Genomic DNA, 22,355 nt, shown 5'->3' with positions numbered 1-22,355 from the left:
TTTTTATGATCTTTAAAATCATTCCAACAAAGTAATTTATTTCTCAATGAAAATTACCGATTTCTTCTTTCCGAGAAAATGTTTCCCATTTTTCTTGTGATAATAATTGGGTAGTATTGAATTTTCATGGATTAAAAACATTCTACTTAATTGAAAATGGTTTTTGTTGTTCCAATATAAGCTCACATTTCTTCAGTGACACATGGAGGCTAATCCTTTTCTTTTTGCTTCAGAGCATGTGTTTTCCTTTGTGTGGTTCTAATATGACCCTCTTTGTGACCTCCCACCCCTTTAAATTTCCCTCCAGTCCATTTGATAGTTACCCTAGCAGGCTCATCCTGGCTGGGCTCAGCTTTACAGCTGCAGAAAGGTCAGAACTGCTAAGGGACAGAGGGCCTAGGAGTCCAAGTTCATCTTTCCTGTTACTTTCCCTGAGGGCCTCCATGTCTCCCTCCACTTTACATAACCTGCTACCTGACTACTCTGAGGGTGAATTCTAGTTACTTTTCTAATATCATGTGCAATTATACCAGCATGTTTCTAAATATATTAACTCTGAGATTAAATTCTTATATGATCCTGCTTTCACTACAAGTCCTACAGAATTCCAAGAATAGCATGTGACACACTTTTAAAAAGACTATCCCTAATGACCCCATTTCATTCTTTTCCTGGCAGTTACCCAAAATGTAGCTGTGAGTTAAAGTAAGACTCACCTAGAGAATTTTTAAAGGCTAATTCTCCTGCAGCAGCATTTCCTGCAGATTTCAGCATTTTGGGAAATTAAAATCAGTCATTATCAAGAAATCCTATCTAGAAATGATCCCAATAGATGATTCTTAGCTATTACCTTTAAAAGTAATATGTTACTTTAGTCCTCCTATTAACAGATATAGACTGTAGTTCAAACTACTTATGGCAGATAATAATGCCATGCTGTTTAGGTTGATAGCTTGTCTGCCTGAAAGTCTTCATTGGCTCCTCATTTTCTACTAAGTTCAACTACTTTGCCTACTCAAGATTCTTAACAGTGTGGGCCAAACTATCCAACTATAGTTCACCAGTCTTTGAGAATCCTGTGCTTTCTCTTCGTTGGGACCTCCCAAGCTAGAACCACCGAGTCACAGGATGGTGGAGGGCGACCAAGATTCTCTCCTTGACTGAACTCCAGCCAGGAACCTCTCTGAGCACTCTTCTCAGAGAGGCCGAGTCTTCAACAAAACAGTCAACATAGTTTCTCACAGCTCAAGGCCACATCCCTGGGAGGATCCTAGATCCCCTTAAAGTGCCTGCCTGAAAGACTCAGGCTCCCAAAGGGTTTTACTGTTGGCTCCAGCCAACCCCTGAGGCGGGCCCCCATCTCCCAGCCCCTGTGGGAGGGTGGGGGCCTGACTTCCATAAGCACCACATGCAAACCCAGATGGGTTTTACATCGACTAACTCCCCCTTCCCACTTTTTGTAATTTTTAACTTCCTGACTCTACTGAGCCCCGACCTTCCCCCTCCCTACCCCTCATTCTCTTTAAAATGCCTCATCACCTCTGTACAAACCAAAATTGAGTCCAGTTCACTCTGGATTTCTGCAGACTACAATAGTATATTTCTGATCAAAATCTCTCCTTACCATGTTGAGTAGTATCTGTCTTTGTTTATCTTTGGCAAAGGCTCTCCTACAGGGTCACCCATCCCATATCTGATGTTGTGTGAGCAGGAAGGAAATCTTTGGGGTGTTAAATCATAGACTTCCTCGGTTTACTTGGTAACCCCAGTGTGAACTATCCTACCACAGTTCATAAAGATGCTGTCTCCCACAAGAAGCCTTTCCTGGTCTACCTGTCAGTCAACCAAGGTTAAACTCCCTAAGGGTCAGAGCCGAAGACAGGGTCAGTGTCAAGCCTCCCATTCATAAAGTACCTGAAATTTAGACTTTTTGTGATAATGCAAATGAAATTATGTACTCCTGTGTTTGTATATGTTGTTAAAAAGCAGTAGTATGTTAAATGTGTACATCTGTTATGGGCTGAATTGTGACCCCTCAAAATTCATCTGTTGAAACACTAGCCCCCAGTATTTCTGAATGTGACTATCTTTGGAGATAGCACCTTCAAAGAGAAAATTTAGTTAAAATAAGAACATTAGGGTGGGCCTTAATCCAATCTGACTAGTGTCCTTGTAAGAAGAGAAATTCAGATGCACACTGGAACACCAGGGGTGCGTGTGCACAGAGAAGGGGCTGTGTGAGACACTGAGCGGCCGGCCATCTGCAAGCCAAGCAGAGAGGCTGCGAAAGAATCCAAACCTGCCAACACTTTGATCTCAGACATCCAGCCTCTGGGAACTGTGAGACAACAAATGTTTGCTGTTTAAGCCATCATTCTGTGCCATTTTATTATGGCAGCCCTATTAAATGAACACAACATCTTAAATATTATACGATTTAACTGAGTTTTGGCATTGCCTTATTTTAACATGTAAGATATATATCTACATAGCATTATATTGTAGCATTTGACTTTGTCAGTTTACAGATTTGGCCCTCCTATTATAAGTTTCTTGAAGTCAGAAATTATGCTTATTCATGATTGCATCTCTTAAACTAGTTAGTAACACATGCTAGTGAGGAACTAAGTAGGCACTGCTGGCCAATAGGCTGAGCCCTCCGCCATCACCTGACCCACAGAGCAGACGTACCCCAGGGCAGTGGGACACAGGACTGTGCAGCTCATCCCCCGGCTCCATGCTGCCATGTCACCACCCTGCTCCAAATGTTCAGTGGTTCTTAGATTGCTCAAAAGATTAGCTCTAAAGTGCTAACCCTGGAGAGCCGAGTTCTTCAAGGTCTGGACCCACCCTTACTTTCCCAGCTTTGCCCACTGCTTCCTCCTGCCCAGGTCTGCTCTACCAGGGTTCCTCCTGCTCATCACCTGTTGTGCTCAGCTTTCCTCGTCCTTTCTTCCTGCTATTCCCTGGCTTAGCATACTTTTCTAACTTCATCTAAGGCTGAGTGAGCCCTGCTTTTCCCATGAAACCTTTGTGTATTTCATCTCTCACCAGTTCTTCTGTTCAACGTACTGTAGATCCTGCTATGCTCAAAACCAGATTATGTCCCTCTCCTTGCCATTGTCGAATTAGTCCACGTCATATGGTCTTGATTATTGTATGGATTTTTTTTTTGTTTAAAATCTGAAGGGCAAAGACTGCATTTTTAAATTCCTTATAGTTCCTTTGACACAATTGGTAAAGTAGTAGGTGCTTTGCAAGCCCTTTTAGACTCTATGAGGAGGAAGAGCTCTTAAGAAAAATCTGGTTGATTGAGATCAATCTGTCAATTAATGAAGCTAAATTCCCCAAAATCAAGGAAACTGCTGAGACTCACACTATAGGTATCGGCTGATTAGAAATCAGAACTCAGTCATCATGATTCCAAGTCCAACATACCTTTCAGTGTACTACAGTGCCTGCTAAAAAAGTATTTACACTTTGAATAGGAAATGCCAAGGCTTATTTTCAGCCACAAAGCACCACATTTGAAACAGAAATAATTTGGCCACCATGGCATTCTCTTCAATTACAAGTGACTGAGTCATCAATATGAATAAAAAATGAATTTTTAAAGATGATAAAGCCACATTTAAGAAACAAGAAATGCAGAAAGTAGATGACAAACTTGGAAAGAACTGAACCTATTAGTATGAGAATTAGAAATTGAATTGGGGTAGTCATATCAGAGAAGACTAATACTATGAACAATGGCATATTTCAGGTTCTGTGCAGAAAAATAATATGCCACAGTCCCAGAACATAAAGGATTCGTTCCATTTAACTTACCTTTGCAAATCTTCTCATTAAGTGAGATAATGCTTCAGGATTAGGGCACTCCAGTTTCTTAATAATCTCAAAACTCTGATTAAGCTGAGCAAAGACATCAACCACAGAACAAGAGAAGAGGGCGTGATCAGATGTCTGCTGGAACTGTCAGGGGAGAGGGTGAAACCATCCCAATAAGCACGTTAGAGGGACTGTGGAGAGAATCTTCATTATTTCATACAAACAATTGAATCTCCTATTTCATGCACCTTCATATCATATACCCTTATTTCCTGCTAATAAAATGCTTACCCATTTAAAAATTCATTCATCTACTTTTCTGGAAAATGTAGTGGAACTAGTATTGTGGATCAGGCCACTCTTAATTGGTTTCTCCATTGCTAAATTGAGGGACTGGTTCTTTTTATTTCTCATTCCCCATAGGTGTTAGGATGGTTTAGAAAGTTGTAGCTCAAGACTTTTTAATCACTCCTATGGGATTGGGAGGGTGACTGCTCCTAATCTTGGAGCCCTGGAAAGGGGCCAGGACAAGTTTTGCACAAGTTTACTGAATTTGTAGATTCAGACCAATTCAAGAAGTAAAGACTATAAAAAAAAAAAAAAAGAAGTAAAAGACTATTGGGGGGCAAAAAAAATTTTTTTTTTTAAATTTAAGCAACTTAAGCCTAGGGTTACTACCAGCCCTTTAAAGTTGTGTTTTAAATTTATTTTGATCATTAGAAGATTTAAATAAACCTTAATTAATAACCATAAGCCTAACAATTCCCATTAGTTTGAAAGCGGACAGTGCGAATGAATCCTGACATTAGCAATCTAAAGTGATTTAAGCTCACTCCGTCTTTTTTGTCCCTTCCCAGTGCTCCATAGAGGAACTCCATTGACACGTCTTCATTTTCATCTAGCCACTGCATGACAAAAGGCTCGAACCACCTAAAAAGATAGTAATGTTACATACTACAAAAGGTATCATTTGCACATAATCAACACGGAACACTGCTCTTTTCTTAGATGAGAGTCATTCAGAACCCACATCTCTTTTCACTCTCTTTTCCCAGTTCAGCTTTCTCAGAGACCGTTAGTTTTACTTCATTAATACATACCCCTCTTTTTTACCTTTAATCTCTCTTTTTGCTGCCTCTTCCCAAGCTGCCTCAAATAAGCTTAGTTCCCAGTTCCCACTTTGTAATTCCTTTTACAGTTTACCATCCTGTACAGTGTAGACCTTGCATGCTGTATGCCCCATCATGCCATATTCTTCTTCTTAGCGCTTTACCACCAGGCTTCCCTCCATACCAACTAGTCTCCTGCAACTGGTCCTGGGTGCTCGCCTTTGACTGTTTACGATCTACAATCCATCTCCAGTTTGGTGTGAATGCTCTAAATATCAAAGTTCTTTTTTCCAATGATGTGCAATTGTCTGACACCATTTAATTTAGAAGATCATCCTTTCCCCCACTGCCTTGAACTGGCATCATTGATACAAATGTGGTGACAGCCTATGTGTGGGTTTGCCTCTGGACTATTTTGCTCCATCAGTCTATTTGTCATGCACTAATGCCACACTCTTAATAACTGCATCTTTTGAATAAGTCTTGATAACTGATAGTACAGTTCTCTTCAAGTTGCCTCAGCTGTTCTTAGCCCCATGCATGTCTACATACCTTTTTAAAATGAACTTGTCAATTTGCACAGAAATACCTGCTAGAATTTTTATGGGATTGCATTGAACCTGAAAGTAATGTAGGGAGAGAACCACTATCTTTACAATAATGCATCCTTTTCAGGAACTTTGTGTGTTTTATTTAGCTCATCTTAGATTTCCCTCAGTAATATTTTATAGTTGCCTGGATAGAGGGCTGTACATCTTTCATCTCATATTTTTCTCATGGTTTTAATGCCATTTAGATGGTATTATTTCTATATAATTTTCTAATTGTTTGTGGCTATTATATAGAAGTTCAATGAACTTTTTCATAGACTCACTACACTCACTTTTTAACTTCTATTAATTTTCCTACAGTTTCTCTCAGATTTTCTAGATGCAAAATTATGTCCTATATAAATACTGACAATATCATTATGTGCTTTTACAATCATTGTATTTTTCTATCCCTTTCTTGTCTTATTGTACTGCCTAGGACTTCTAGGACACTGCTAAGTAAAAGTAATGTTATCAACTATTAGTCTCATTATTGATCTTGGGGGAAACTTTCCAAATTTTATCCATAAGCATGTTTGTATAGGTTTTTTTTTGTAAGGCAGTGTCATTTATTAGATTAAGATAATTCCCTCCTATTGACTGCTGGGAGATTTTTTATAATAAATTGATGTTATATCTTATCAAATTATTGTTCTGTCTGTAGTGTAATTATTGTAGGGTTTTTTTCCTTCATTCTTTAAGTGTGGTGAATTGCATTCATTGCTTTCAAAATGTTTAACTAATCTCATATTCCAGGAATAAATTCCCCTTAGTCATGTTATATCAATCTTTTTATAAACCACTGCATTCTACTGGCTAATATTTCATTTGAGTTTATTTTTTTAAACTATGTTCAGAGAGAAATTGGCCTGTAATTATTCTTATTTGCCATGTTCTCAACAGGTTTGAGTAGTGAGGATATGCTGACCTCAAAAAATAATTTGAGAAGTATTCCTTCCTTCTCTGGAACATTTTGTGAAATACTGGTGATATTCTTCCTTAAACCATTCTAAGAATGCCATTTGGAGCCGTCTTAGCCTGGAGTTCAGTTGTGACATGATTTTTAATCAAGGATTCAAATTTTAAAATAGTTATGGGCCTATTCAGATTTTAACTTTTTTCTTATTTCAGCTTAATAAGTTATATATTTATTTAAACATATATAATAAACTAAAATATTTTGTCTAACTTATAAGTGTATTGGCATTCATACTTCTTATAATTTTTTCTTTGTAGGATCTTTAATGATATCCTTTTCTGAGAATAATTTGTGACATCCTTTATTTTCCCATTGGCCTCCTTAAGGTTTTTATTTATTTATTTATTTATTTTTATTTTGGTATCATTAATCTACAATTACATGAAGGACATTATGTTTACTAGGCTCCCCCCTTCACCAAGTCCCCCCAACATACCCGTTCACAGTCACTGTCCATCAACATAGTAAGATGCTGTAAAATCACTACTTGTCTTCTCTGTGTTGCACTGCCCTCCCCGGGACCCCCCCACACTATACATGCTAATCGTAATGCCCCCTTTCTTTTTTCCCACCCTTATCCCTCCCTTCCCACCCGTCCTCCCCAGTCCCTTTACCTTTGGTAACTGTTAGTCCATTCTTGGGTTCTGTGCTTCTGCTGCTGTTTAGTTCCTTCAGTTTTCTTTTGATCTTATACTCCACATATGAGGGAAATCATTTGGTACTTGTCTTTCTCCACCTGGCTTATTTCACTGAGCATAATACCCTCTAGCTCCATCCATGTTGTTGCAAATGGTAGGATCTGTTTTTTTCTTAGAGCTGAGTAATATTCCATTGTGTATATGTACCACATCTTCTTTATCCATTCATCTACTGATGGACATTTAGGTTGCCTCCATATCTTGGCTACTGTAAATAGTGCAGTGATAAACATAGGGGTCCATCTGTCTTTTTCAAACTGGGCTGCTGCAATCTTGGGGTAAATTCCTAGAAGTGGAATTCCTGGGTCAAATGGTATTTCTATTTTGAGCATTTTGAGGAACCTCCATACTGCTTTCCACAATGGTTGAACTAATTTATATTCCCACCAGCAGTGTAGGAGGGTTCCCCTTTCTCCACAACCTCGCCAACATTTGTTGTTGTTTGTCTTTTGGATGGTGGCCATCCTTACTGGTGTGAGGTGATATCTCATTGTGGTTTTAATTTGCATTTCTCTGATAACTAGCGATGTGGAGCATCTTTTCATGTGTCTGTTGGCCATCTGAATTTCTTCTTTGGAGAACTGTCTGCTCAGCTCCTCTGCCCTTTTTAAAATTGGATTCTTTGCTTTTTGTTTGTTGAGGTGCGTGAGCACTTTATATATTTTGGATGTCAACCCTTTACCATAAACAAAAAGAAAGACAAAAACCACATGATCATCTCCATAGATGCTGAAAAAGCATTCGACATTCGGATCTGTCATTTACGAATATATTCTCCCATACTGTAGGATACCTTTTTGTTCTATTGATGGTGTCCTTTGCTGTACAGAAGCTTTCAGCTTGATGTAGTCCCATTTGTTCATTTTTGCTTTTGTTTCCCTTTCCCGGGGAGATATGTTCAAGAAGAGGTCACTCATGTTTATGTATAAGAGATTTTTGCCTATGTTATTTTCTAAGAGTTTTATGGTTTCATGACTTACATTCAAGTCGTTGATCCATTTCGAATTTACTTTTGTGTATGGGGTTAGACAGTGATCCAGTTTCATTCTCTTACATGTAGCTGTCCAGTTTTGCCAGCACCATCTGTTGAAGAGACTGTCATTTCCCCATTGTATGTCCATGGCCCCTTTATTGAATATTTGTTGACCATATACGTTTGGGTTAATGTCTGGAGTCTGTATTCTGTTCCACTGGTCTGTGGCTCTGTTCTTGTGCCAGTACCAAATTGTCTTGATTACTGTGGTTTTGTAGTAGAGCTTGAAGTTGGGGAGTGAGATCTCCCCCACTTTATTCTTCCTTCTCAGGATTGCTTTAGCTATTCGGGGTCTTTGGTGTTTCCACATGAATTTTTGAACTACTTGTACCAGTTCATTGAAGAATGCTGTTGGTAATTTCATAGGGATTGCGTCGAATCTGTATATTGCTTTGGGCAGGATGGCCATTTTGACGATATTAATTCTTCCTAGCCACGAGCATGGGATGAGGTTCCATTTGTTAGTGTCCTCTTTAATTTCTCTTAAGAGTGTCTTATAGTTTTCAGGGTATAGGTCTTTCACTCCCTTGGTTAGGTTTATTCCTAGGTATTTTATTTTTTTGATGCAATTGTGAATGGAATTGTCTTCCTGATTTCTCTTTCTATTCATTTATTGTTAGTGTATAGGAAAGCCACAGATTTCTGTGTGTTAATTTTGTAACCTGCAACTTTGCTGAATTCGATATTAGCTCTAGTAGTTTCAGAGTGGAGTCTTTAGGGTTTTTTATGTACAATATCATGTCATCTGCAAAGAGTGACAGTTTAACTTCTTCTTTACCAATCTGGATTCCTTGTATTTCTTTGTTTTGTCTAATTGCCGTGGCTAGGACCTCTAGTACAATGTTGAATAACAGTGGGGAGAGTGGACATCCCTGTCTTGTTCCTCATCACAGAGGAAAAACTTTCAGCTTCTCGCTGTTCAGTATGATGTTGGCTGTGGGTTTATCATATATGGCCTTTATTATGTTCAGGTACTTGCCCTCTGTACCCATTTTGTTGAGAGTTTTTATCATGAATGGATGTTGAATATTGTCGAATGCTTTTTCAGCATCTATGGAGATGATCATGTGGTTTTTGTCTTTCTTTTTGTTGATGTGGTGGATGATGTTGATGGATTATCTAATGTTGTAAAATCCTTGCATCCCTGGGATGAATTCCACTTGGTCGTGGTGTATGATCCTTTCGATGTAGTTTTGAATTCAGTGTGCTAATATTTTGTTGAGTATTTTTGCATCTATGTTCATCAGGGATATTGGTCTGTAGTTTTCTTTTTTGGTGGTGTCTTTGCCTGGTTTTGGTATCAGGGTGATGGTGGCTTCATAGAATGAGTTTGTGAGTATTCCCTCCTCTTCTATTTTTGGAAAACTTTAAGGCGAATGTTTATTATGTCTTCTCTGTATGTCTGATAAAATTCCGAGGTAAATCCATCTCGCCCGGGGGTTTTGTTCTTTGGTAGTTTTTGATTACTGCTTCAATATCGTTGCTGGTAATTGGTCTGTTTAGATTTTCTGTTTCTTTCTGGGTCAGTCTTGGAAGGTTATATTTTTCTAGGAAGTTGTCCATTTCTCCTAGTTTTCCCAGCTTGTTAGCATATATGTTTTCATAGTACTCTCTAATAATTCTTTATATTTCTGTGGGGTCCATTGTGATTTTTCCTTTCTCGTTTCTGATTCTGTTGATTTGTGTTGACTCTCTTTTCCTCTTAATAAGTCTGGCTAGAGGCTTATCTATTTTGTTTATTTTCTCGAAGAACCAGCTCTTATTTTCATTGATTTTTGCTATAGTTTTATTCTTCTCAATTTTCTTTATTTCTTCTCTGATCTTTATTATGTCCCTCCTTCTGCTGACCTTAAGCCTCATTTGTTCTTCTTTTTCCAATTTCGATAATTGTGACATTGGACCATTCATTTGGGATTGTTCTTCCTTTTTTAAATATGCTTGGATTGCTATATACTTTCCTCTTAAGAGTGCTTTTGCTGTATCCCACAGTAGCTGGGGCTTAGTGTTGTTGTTGTGATTTGTTTCCATATATTGCTGGATCTCCATTTTAATTTGGCATTTGGTCATTGATTCATTGATTATTTAGGGGCATGTTGTTAAGCCTCCATGTGTTTGTGAGCCTTTTTGCTTTCTTTGTACAATTTATTTCTAGTTTTATGCCTCTGTGGTCTGAAAAGTTGGTTGGTAGGATTTCAATCTTTTGGAATTTACTGAGGCTCTTTTTGTGGCCTAGTATGTGGTCTATTCTGGAGAATGTTCCATGTGCACTTGAGAAGAATGTGTATCCTGTTGCTTTTGGGTGTAGAGTTCTATAGATGTCTATTAGGTCCATCTGTTCTAGTGTTTTGTTCAGTGCCTCTGTGTCCTTACTTATTTTCTATCTGGTGGATCTGTCCTTTGGAGTGAGTGGTGTGTTGAAGTCTCCCAGAATGAATGCATTGAATTCTATTTTCTCCTTTAATTCAGTTAGTATTTGTTTCACATATGTTGGTGCTCCTGTATTGGGTGCATATATATTTATAATGGTTATATCCTCTTGTTGGACTGAGTCCTTTATCATTATGTAATGTCCTTCTTTATCTTTTGTTACTTTCTTTATTTTGAAGTCTATTTTGTCTGATACTAGTATTGCAACATCTGCTTTTTTCTCTCTGTTGTTTGCATGAAATATCTCTTTCCATCCCTTGACTTTAAGTCTGTGCATGTCCTTGGGTTTGAGGTTGAGTCTCTTGTAAGCAGCATACGGATGGGTCTTGCTTTTTATCCATTGTATTACTCTGTGTCTTTTGATTGGTGCTTTCAGACCATTTACATTTAGGGTGATTATTGAAAGGTCTGTACTTATTGCCATTGCAGGCTTTAAGTTTGTGGTTACCAAAGTTTCAAGGTTTGCTTCTTTACTATCTTACTGTCTAACTTAACTCGCTTATTGAGCTATTATAAACACAGTCTGATGATTCTTTATTTATCTCCCTTCTTATTCCTCCTCCTCCATTCTTCATATGTTGGGTGTTTTGTTCTGTGTTCTTTTTAGGAGTGCTCCCATCTAGAGCAGTCCCTGTAAGATGCCCTGTAGAGGTGGTTTGTGGGAGGCAAATTCCCTTAACTTTTGCTTGTCTGGGAATTGTTTAATCCCTCCTTCATATTTAAATGATAATCGTGCTGGATACAGTATTCTTGGTTTGAGGCCCCTCTGTTTCATTGCATTAAGTATATCATGCCATTCTCTTCTGGCCTGTAGGGTTTCTATTGAGAAGTCTGATGATAGCCTGATGGGTTTTCCTTTGTAGGTGACCTTTTTTTTCTCTCTGGCTGCCTTTAATACTCTGTCCTCGTCTTTGATCTTTGCCATTTTAATTATTATTTGTCTTGGTGTTGCCCTCCTTGGATCCCTTGTCATGGGTGTTCTGTGTACCTCTGTGGTCTGAGAGGCCATTTCCTCCCCTAGTTTGGGGAAGTTTTCAGCAATTATTTCGTCAAAGACACTTTCTATCCGTTTTTCTCTCTCGTCTTCTTCTGGTACCCCTATAATGTGGATCTTGTTCCATTTCAATTGGTCACACAGTTCTCTTAATATTCTTTCATTCCTGGAGATCCTTTTATCTCTCTCTGCATCATCTTCTCTTCTGCATTCCTGTTCTCTGTTTTCTAGTCCATGAATGGTCTCTTGCATCTCATCCATTCTGCTTTGAAGTCCTTCCAGAAATTGTTTTATTTCTGTATTCTCCCTCCTTAGTTCTTGCATATTTCTCTGCATGTCCATCAGCATGGTTATGACTTTTGTTTTGAATTCTTTTTCAGGAAGATTGGTTAAATCTATCTCCCCAGGTTCCTTCTCAGGGGAAGATATAGAAGATGTTGAAGATGTCTGGGTTAGTCTTGTCTGGATCAATTTTTTTTGCCTTTTCATGTTGATAGGTGCAATGGTGAGCTATTGACTTGTCTGTCAGCTGGGAGAGCCAAGACTTTCCACTTGCTCCTGGCCTTTCTTTACTGGGACAACTGCGTCCCCTAGTGGCTTGTGTTGGGCAATTGCGTGTAGACTGGGTCTCTGTATCTTGCCGGGCCGGTATGGAAAAAGCTCCCTTGCTGTGGGCGTGGCCAGCCTCTGGCCGGTGCTCTGCTATGGCGGGACCCCAGAGGGGTAATGGATGGGGGGCTGTTTGGCTGTTTACCTCCATGAGGGGTCTCAGAGCTATTTCCCAGGGGGTTAGTGTGCCCGGAGTTCCCTGGAATTTCCAGCTGCTAGACTGTGACCCGGGATGCTTCGGTTCAACTGTGGGGTCCCTGTCCCTTTAAGACTTTCAAAAAGCCCTTGCTTTTCTTTGTCACAGGTGCGCCGGCTTCGGGACCCCCTCACAGGTCTTACTGTCCTGCTTCCCTAGTTTCCAGCACCCCACGCACGCACTGTGTCTGCACTCTGGTGCGGATGGCTAGGGCTGGGTGTTTAGCAGTCCTGGGCTCCCCCTCCCTCCCCGCTCTGACTCCTCTCCTCCTGCAGGGAGCTGGGGTGAGGGACCTCGGGTCTCTCGGGTCCGCTAGGCTGCGGCTTGTATCTTACCCGTTTCAGCAGGCACTGTGTTCTCACAGGTGTGGATGTAGTCTGGTTGTTATCCTGTGTCTTCTGGTCTCTCTTTTAGGGATAGTTGTATTTGTTGTATTTTCAAAAATATATATGTTTTTGGGTGGAGATTCCCACTGTCCTACTCACACCACCACCTTGGCTCCGCCCCTCTTTAAGGTTTTTTTTATTTTATTCTTTTATAAAACCAACTGTTGGTTTTGTAGTTTCTCCTATTTAAAATTTTCTATTTTATTTTTCTTCCAGGTCATACTGATTATTTTCTTTCTTAAACTTTTGGCTTAATTTGCTTTTTAAACATTTCTTCTGATATTTATTGATGTGTATACCCATTTTCCTTCTCTGTATAGAGTTAGAGCTGTAAAATTTTCTCTATTTCCTGTTTTAGCTGCAATTTACAAGTTTCAATATGCCATGTTTTGTTAGCCCTTAATCCAAAAAGCTTTGCAATTTACACTGTAATTTATTTTTGACTACTGAATTGTTTAGAGTGTTCTGCTTAATTTCCCTCTCTGGTGATGTTCTAATTATGTTTTTGAAGCTGATTTCTGGCTTAATTCCACAGTGATCCAAGAACAAACAATATATGTTTCAATCTTTTAAAATTCACTAGACTTGTTTTATGGTCCAGCAGATAGCATATTTTGGTAAATATACCATGTGCATCTGATACCATTGTGTATGTTGTCATTGTTGGTTATAAATTGTAGACATCTTGTATATGTGTGTGTGTAAACAATGTCTATGAAACATTATGGAACCTCTGGGTGAGCAGATAGACATAAATATAGATGGATAAATATCTCTAAGTGTGTGTCATTCATGTTGTTGAAACTTCATTGTTATTATTGACTTTTTTTGTTTGATTCTTCAATCAGTAGCTGAGACTATAATCTCTAAGTATACTTTTTTTAAAATTTCCCCTTTATAGCTCACAATTTTTGCTTTATATATTTTGCTAAGTTATGATAAATAGAAATTTAGGACTGACATAACTTCTTCCTGAATTGTTCATTTAATCACCATGAACTATTTCTCTGAAAATATTTATCTTAAAGTCTATTTTGTCTAATATTAGTGTAGCTACATAAGTTTTCTTTCAATTATTATTTTCTATCATCTTGCTTTCCCCTAAATTTTCTGCCTGATCTTTATTCTTTTCATTCTCCTTTCTTGCCTTTAAGGTTTTACTTTTGTTTTGTTTTGTTTTTTTACTCTCCTCCCCCTCATTATCTTATTGATGCACAGTGCCATATTACACCTTAAGAGGTTCCATTATATATTGTAACACACATCCATGACATATTAGAGAGATTTTACACTTTCTAAACAACTCAAGGATCTTATAACATATTAACTCCATTCATCACTCTTCTACCTTTTCATGCTCATGCTATCTTGCATTTCAAATCTCTGTATATTTTATTCTATTGAAATTATTTTTAAAATAACTAAAATATTTTAAATGTACTCTTTAAATTTTCTAATGATTTTTTATTCTTTACTACATTACTGCATTTTTACCTTGAGTCATTTTCTGTCTGAGGAATGTCTATTATAGCACATGTTATTGGTGAGATTCTGCTGGAAATGAGTTATTTTAGCTTCTCAGTTGTGTCTTTATTTTTGAGAGATGTTCTTGACACTTGTAGAATTCTAAGTTGTTAGTTATTTTCTGTCAGCACTTAAAATATATCCTTGCACTGTATTCTGGTTTCAATCACTCCTATTGAATAATCAACCATCAGTATTATACATTGCTCCTCTAAAGGTGAATTGTCTTTGCTTCCTTGACCCCAATACATTTAAAGATTTTCTTCTTTTTGCTTTTAAGCAGTTTCCTATGATTTACCTACAGGGAGTTCCCTTGAACTTATCCTGCTTAGGATTTATAGAAATTTTTGAAGTGTGGCTTCATGGTTTTCATCAGATTTGCAAAATCCACACCCAGTATCTTTCCAAACATTGCTCTGGTACTATTCTTTCTTCTTTCTCCATTTCTGGCATTCAATTCTTTGTACACTGGATCTTCACAATTTATCCCACATATCTGTTCTATTTTTTTCTATATCTTGCACTTTTTGTTTCTATGTTTTTATATAGATATTTTCTCCAAACTTATCTTCCAGTTATTTTTGACCTCTCTTCTGCTATATATAATCTGCTATTAAGTCCATCTATTACAGTCCTAATTTATTTTTTTAAATTTATACTTCTCTTTTTTTCTATTACATTTTTTTGAAGTATAGTTGATATGAAGTCTTACATGAGTTTCAAGTATGCAACACAGTGGTTCACCAGTTACCCTCATTATTAAATTCGCACCCCAACCAGTGCAGTTACTATCTGTCAACATAGAAAGATGTTAAAGGATCACTGGCTGTATTATCTACACTGCATTCCTGTCCCTGTGACCAACTTACATTATGATTGAGAATTTTTGTTCCCCTCTATCACCCACATACTCCCCATTCACCCATTCTAACCTCTTCCTCATGGTAACCACCACTCACTTCTCAGTGTCTGTGAGTCTACTGCTATTTTGTTCATTTTGTTTTGTTTTATATTCCACTAATAAGTGAAATCACATGGTATTTTTCTGTCTCCCCTGAACTCATGACATTTGACATTAACACTTCTAGGTCCATCCATGTTATTGTAAATGGCAGGATATCATTCTTTTTTATGGGTGAATAATATTACATTGTGTGTATGTACCACATCTTCTTTATTCACTCATATATTGAGGGACATTTTGGTCACTTCCATACCTGGGCTATTGTAAGTAATTTGGCAATAAACACAGGGTTGCATACATCTTTTCAAATCAGAGATTTTGTTTTCTTTAGGTAAATTCCTAGAAGTGGAATTACTGGGTCCTATGATATTTCTTTTTTTAGTTTTTGAGGAACCTCCATACTGCTTTCCACAGTGGCTGCAACCAATTTACATTCCAACCAACAGTGTAAGAGAGTACCCTTTTCTTCACATCATTGCTAACACTAGTTATTTCTTGTCTTTTAGATAGTGACCATTCTAACTGGTGTGAGGTGATATTTCACTATAGCTTGATTAACATTTCCCTGATGATTAGCAATGTGGAGCATCTTTTCATATGTCTGTTGATCATTTGTGTTTTTTCTTTGGAAAAATGTCTTTTCAGGTCCTCCTCCCATTTCTTAATCTGGTTATTTTATTTTATTTTTGGTATTGAGGCATAACAATTCTTTATACATTTTGGATGTTAACCTCTTATCAGATAAATTGTTTATAAATATATTCTTCCATACTGTAGGCTGCCTTTTTGTTCTGTTGATGGTATTCTTTTTTGTACAGAAGCTTTTTAGTTTGAGGTAGACCCACTTGTTCATTTTTTTATTTGTTTCCCTTTCCTGAGGAGATGTGTCTAGAAAAAATGCTCATGTTTATATTCATGAGATTTTGCCTAGGTTTTCTTCTAAGAGTTTTATGATTTCATGTCTTACATTAAGGTCTTTAATTCATTTTGTGTATACTTTTGTATATGGAGTTTAACAGTAATCCAATTTCATTCTCTTGCTTGTAGCTATCCAGTTTTCCCAAAACCAATTATTGAAGAGACTGTTGTTTCTCCATTGTATATTCATGGCTCATTTATCATATATTAGTTGACCATATATGTGTGTTTTATATCTGGACTTTCTATTCTGTTCCATTTATCTATGGGTCTGTTCTTGTGCCAGTACCATACTGTTTTAATTACTATAGCTTTGTAGTATAGCTTGAAGTCAGAGAGTGTAATCCCCCCAGATTTGTTCTTTTTTCTCAGAATTCCTTTGGCTGTTTGGGGTCTTTGATGGTTCCATATGAATTTTAGGATTATTTTCTCTAGTTCATTGAAAAATGCCACTGGTATTTTAATAGGAACTGCACTGAATCTGTAAATTGCTTTGGGCAGGATGGCTATTTTGACAATAGCATGAGATAGATTTCCCTTTATTTGTTGTGTCTTCATTAATGTTTTTCATGAGTGTCATAGTTTTCAGAGTACAGGTCTTTCATCTCCTAGGTTAGGTTTATTCTTAGGTATTTTAATCTTTTGATATAATTATAAATAGAAATGTTTGCCCAATTACTTCTATTGGTTTGTGGTTAGTATAGAGGAACACAACATATTTATCTGTATTAATTTTGTATCCTGCAACATTGCTGAATCCAGTTATTAGTTTTAATGGTTTTTAGAGTCTTTTGGGTTTTCTACCTAGAGTATCATGTCATGTGCAGAGAGTGACAGGTTTACTTCTTCCTTACTGGATGCCTTTTATCTATTTTTCTTATATGATTGCCATAGCCAGGATTTCTACACTATATTGAGTAAAAGTGGTGAAAGTGAACATCCTTGTCTTGTTACTAACATTAGAGGAAAAGCTTTCAGCTTTTTGCCATTAAATATGATTTTAACTGTGGGTTTGTCATATGTGGCTTTTATTATGTTGAGATAAGCTCCTTCTATGCCTAATTTTTTGAGAGTTTTTTTATCATGAATGCATGTCGAAATTTGTCAAATGCTTTTTCAGCATCTATTGAGATGATCATGTGGTTTTTATCCTTCTTTTTGTTAATGTGGCATATCACATTGATTGACTTACAAATATTGTACCATCCTTGCATCCCTGGAATAAATTCCCACTTGGTCATGATGGATAATCCTTTTGATGCATTTTTAAATTTGATTTGCTCACATTTTGTTGAGAGGTTTTGCATCTGTGTTCATCAGGGATATTGGTCTAGAACTTTTTTTTGGTAGTGTCTTTGTCCGGTTTTGGTATTGGAGTGATGTTGGTCTCATAGAATGAGTTTGTAAGTATTCACTCCTTTCCTACTTCTGGGAATACTTTAAGAAGAATGAGTTAGCTCCTCTTTTTGGTGGATTTCAGTTTTGTAGCCATTTGGTACTGGACTTTTGTTTGTTGGGAGTTTTTTTAATCACAAATTCAATTTTGTTACTGCTAATTGATCTCTTCAGATTTTCTGTTTCTTCCTTAGTCAGTCTTCAAAGCTGTACTTTACTAGGAATTTGTCCATTTCTTCTGTGTTGTCCAATTAATTGGCATACCATCTTTCACAGAATTCTCTAACTCTTTGTATTTCTTTGGTATCAGTTACAACTTATTTTTAATTTCTGATTTTATACATGTCCTCTCTTTTTTCCCTGATAAGTAGCTGGAGGTTTATTTATTTTTTCTATCTTCTCAAAGAAACAGCTCTTGGTTTTATTGATTTTTTTTCTACTGTTTTATTTTTTTCTGCTCTGATCTTTACTAAGTCCCTCCTTTTACTAACTTTGGGTTTCATTTGTTCTTCTTTTCCTAGTTTCTTTAGTTGTGATTTTAGACTGTTTATTTGGAACTGTTCTTGTTTCTAGAGGTAGGCCTGTGCTGCTATGTATTTCCCTCTTAGAACCACTTTTGCAGTGTCCCACATATTTTGAACTGTTGTACTTTTGTTTTCATTTGTCTCCATGTATTGCTTAATTTCTTCATTGATCTTTTCATTGTTCCATTGATTATTTAGAAGCATGTTCTTTAGCCATCATGTTTCTGGGTTATTTTGTTTTCTTCACATAATTTGTTTCTATGTTCATAGCCTTGTCATCTGAAAAGATGCTTGATAGAATTTCAATCTTTTTGAATTTATTGAAGCTCTTTTAGTGTCCTAGTATGTTATCCATTTTGGAGAACATTCCATGTGCACTTGAGGAAAATGTATATTCTGCTGATTTGGGGTAGAACGTTCTGTAATATATGTTAAGCCCATCTGATCCAGTGTGTTGTTTGGTGCCTCTGTTTCTTATTTACTTTTTGTCTGGATGATCTGTACATTAATATAAATGGTGTGTTAAATCCCCTAATATGATTGAGTTGCAGTCTATCCCTTTAGTTCTGTTAGTATTTATTTTATGTATTTAGGTGCTCTTATGTTGGGTGCATTGATATTTATAATGGTTATATCCTGTTATTGGACTGATCTCTTTATCATGATGTAATGTCCTTTGTCTTGTTACTTTCTTTGTTTTGAAATCTATTTTGTCTGATACAAATACTGCTACTCTTTTTTTTCCTCCTTATTATTTTCATCCCTTTTTCCATCACTTCACTTTCAGTCTATGTATGACTTAGGTCTGAAATAAGTCTCTTGTAGGCAGCACGTAGCTGGGTCTTGTTTCTTTATCTATTCTGCCACCCTGTGTCTTTTGATTGAAGCATTCAGTGCTTTTACATTTAGGGTAGTTATTGATAGGTATGTATTTATTGCCATTTTATTAATTGTTTTCTGGTTGTTTTTATAGTTCCTCTCTTATACGCTTTTCTTGTTTTTTGATGGTTTTCTTTAGTTTTGTGATTGGATTTCTTCTTCTAAAGTTTGTGTGTATCTATTACAGTCTTTAGATTTGTGGTTATCATAAGGATCATAGATAGTTTCCTAAACTATAACAGTTTATATTTGGTTTCTCTAGTTCAAACACAGTCTAAAAGAACTTCTTTTATCTTATTCTTCCTCATTTTATGTATTATATATCATAATCTGCATTTTATTTGTATATTCCTCATTGATTTTGCATATAGTTGATTTTACTACTTTTATTTTTTCCCCCATTTTTCAAACTCCATACTTGCTTAGTTAATAATTGATCTTTATTTACTATGAGTTTATTTTCACTGATGAAAAATGTTTAGGCTTAAGAACATTCCCATCTACAGAAGTCCTTTTAACATATTTGATAAAGCCAGATTAATATTGGTGAATTTTTTTAACATTTGTTTAAGTAGGAAACTTTTAATCTCTCCTTCAATTTTGAATGATAACCTTGCTGGGTAGAGGATTCTTGGTTGAAGGTCCTGCTTCAGTACATTAAATATTTCATACCACTCTCTTCTGGCCTGTTAAGTTTCTGCTGAGAAACCTGCTGATTACCTTATGGGCTTGCCCTCATAAGTAATTTTTTGCCTCTCTCTAGATGCTTTTTACATCCTCTCTTTATCCTTAATCTTTGCCATTTTAATTACTATATATATGTCTTGGTGTTCCTTTTGTTAGGTATTCTCTGTGCTACCATGACCCAAGTGTCTATTTCCTTCCCCAGATTGGGAAAGTTTTTCAGCAATTGTTTCTTCTAAGAGACTTTATATTCCTGTGTCTCTCTCTTCCCCTTCTGGTACCCCTTTTATACAAACATTTTCATTTGGAGTTGTCACACAGCTCTCTTAGCATCCTTTTGTTTCTAGAAATTCTTTTTCTCTCTGTTCCTCAGCCTCATTGTTTTCCTGTTCTCTAATTTCCATCTCATTGTCTCCTTTACTTGCAGAAATTTATTATTCATTCCCTCCATTGTATTTTTCATTTCAGTTACTGTATTCTTCAGGTCTGAGTGGCTCTATTCAAATATTCTGTCTCTTTGTTGAGGTCCTGTCTGAGGTTGTCAATAGGTTTCTGCAGATCAGTGAGCATTATTTACGTTATTTTGAAATCTTTTTCAAGATTGGTGATCTCCATTTCACTTAGCTCTCTTTCTGGTACCTTATCTGTTGTTTTGTTTAAAACATTCCTCTCCCTCCTTATTTTGTCTGTGTTTCTTTCTTTTTATTAGAGATATCTGCTATGCCTCCTGATCTAGAAAGTAAATGGCTTTATAAAGAAGGCATCCTGTGGTGCCCAGAAGCTCATGACTCTTTGCTCACCTGTGCCTGGAACCACAGTTGCTGTTGTTGGACTGTGCAGCAGGCTACCTTTCTGCCTGTATGATGGCAGTGGCTGATCTCTGTCAACAGAAGCCCTTAGAGAGCCATGCCACAACACTTCTGCTGGGATCATTGTGGGCTGGACTTCCCTGTATGCCCTACAGTGGTGGCAGTAGTCATGGGCAGACAGGGTCTGTGGGGTGGTTGTGCAACAGAGCATGGCATAAGGCAGGGCTTCCAGTGAGGAAGAAGGAGTATTTGGAGCTTTCTCTTGCATGCATCTCCCTAGATAGGCTAACAGAGGCCCAGGAAAGCTGGAAAAACCTCCCTCTGCCTGGCAGGCAGCAAAGTCTGACTGCTGCTGGGTGGAGCAGACTTGGAAGATGGGCGGGTGCACAGAGAAGTGTCTTTGGGCTTAGCAGCCAGTGAGGGAATGGAGCATTGTGGCTCCCAATAGCTCCCAACCAGTTGGGCTGAGTGAGGGCTTGGGAAACATTGTCCACTTGCCCTTTTTCCTGTGGAGAGAGCTCCTTCCAACCCGCACCATTCTGGCACCGTTTCCTCTGCTAGCAGATCTTTCAAACTGAGGCCTCTGTGCTGGATCTCAGTGGGACTGCTGGAGCATGCCTGTTCTCCACAAGTGGCAGGTGTCTCAACCTCCTGGAGTGCGCCAACTCTCTCTGGTGTCCAGCCCTATTAATCACCAAAGTCCAGTGCAATATGAACTTGTGTCCCCAGGACAGATCTCCAGTGCAGGTGTACAGAGTTCCTGTGCACTTATCCCTACCCTACTCCATTCCTCTCTCCCTGCCCTATAGGCTAGGATAGGGGTTTGGGTCCTGGTTGATCACAACTCTGCCACTTTACCCTTCTCTGTGTGGTCTTCTCTTCTTCACCAGGTGTAGATGGGCTGTTCCGCAGTCTTCAGGTCATTTTCAGGTTAGTTGTTTTGCTGTAGTTGCTTCCTAGGTGTGTATGTGGGAGGTTTCTGCTTTGCATTCCTACTCTGCTATCTTTTTTGCCAGAAGTCTATAGTCCTAATTTCATTATTGTGTTCTTCTTACATATTCCATTTTTCAGTTCAGATTCTACATTTTGAAGTATACATCAAAGTCCATAACTGAAAAGTCAAATATCTGTTTTTCTCTTGGATTCTAGTCATTTGGTCCTATTGCCTGGTAGTCTTTAAATTTTTTCTTGACTATTATACTGTCTATGGAAAACTGTGGAACCTTTGGTTGATCATTTCCTTTAGAGAGGATCTAAATTTCTCCTTGTAGACAGAATGCAGGGAGATCACCATGACCCTCGACAAGGCTGGATTTTAGGCTAGACTATTTTCAGTTTGCCTTTATTACTATGGCAGAGCCCTTTGGGGGTTCTCACCTGAAAGCCTGGAGTATTTATTGTGCTCCTTCTTACTTCGGAAGACTTGACCTCTAATTTTTGTCTCCCCAGCATTGTGAGACTACAGAAATCTCTACTTAGTTTTTAATCTCTTAGTGCCTGCCTTATATATTTCTGCCTCACTCTCCACACATGGGCAGATTAGAAATTAAAAAAATACCTCAAGGAGAAACTGTATGCAGGGTGTTGCACCTGTTTCTCTGTAGTTCTCCTTTCTCTAGGATCTTGGTTCCACAATACCAAGCAGCCTCCATATCCCTGAACACTAATATTTGTTTCTCCAGCCCATCCCTGGGCTACTGTTCTCTAGCCATCATTACCTGCTTGCAAATTAGAAAATGCATGGGGATAGTGCAGATGGTAGAGAAACAGCAGCAAATACAGGGTTCACGTTAATACATTTCTCTTTTC

General features: G+C 37.6%; 1 protein-coding gene across 1 annotated transcript in view; it reads right to left on the bottom strand.

Moving 5' to 3' along the window:
• The window catches only part of UNC13C (unc-13 homolog C), a 591,739-nt gene that overhangs the window by 107,521 nt on the left and 461,863 nt on the right, over positions 1-22,355 (bottom strand). The window contains exons 20-21 of the mRNA XM_057488818.1: positions 4,662-4,758; positions 3,829-3,972 (exon numbers count right to left, since the gene is read on the bottom strand). Coding sequence (XP_057344801.1) covers positions 3,829-3,972; positions 4,662-4,758 — 241 coding nt within the window. The remainder of the gene's footprint in view (positions 1-3,828; positions 3,973-4,661; positions 4,759-22,355) is intronic.

This window comes from Manis pentadactyla, chromosome 11 (assembly GCF_030020395.1).
Source record: "Manis pentadactyla isolate mManPen7 chromosome 11, mManPen7.hap1, whole genome shotgun sequence".
Taxonomy (NCBI): domain Eukaryota; kingdom Metazoa; phylum Chordata; class Mammalia; order Pholidota; family Manidae; genus Manis; species Manis pentadactyla.
Note: the sequence above shows the minus strand (reverse complement) of the source record. Positions and strands in the feature narration are given on the sequence as shown.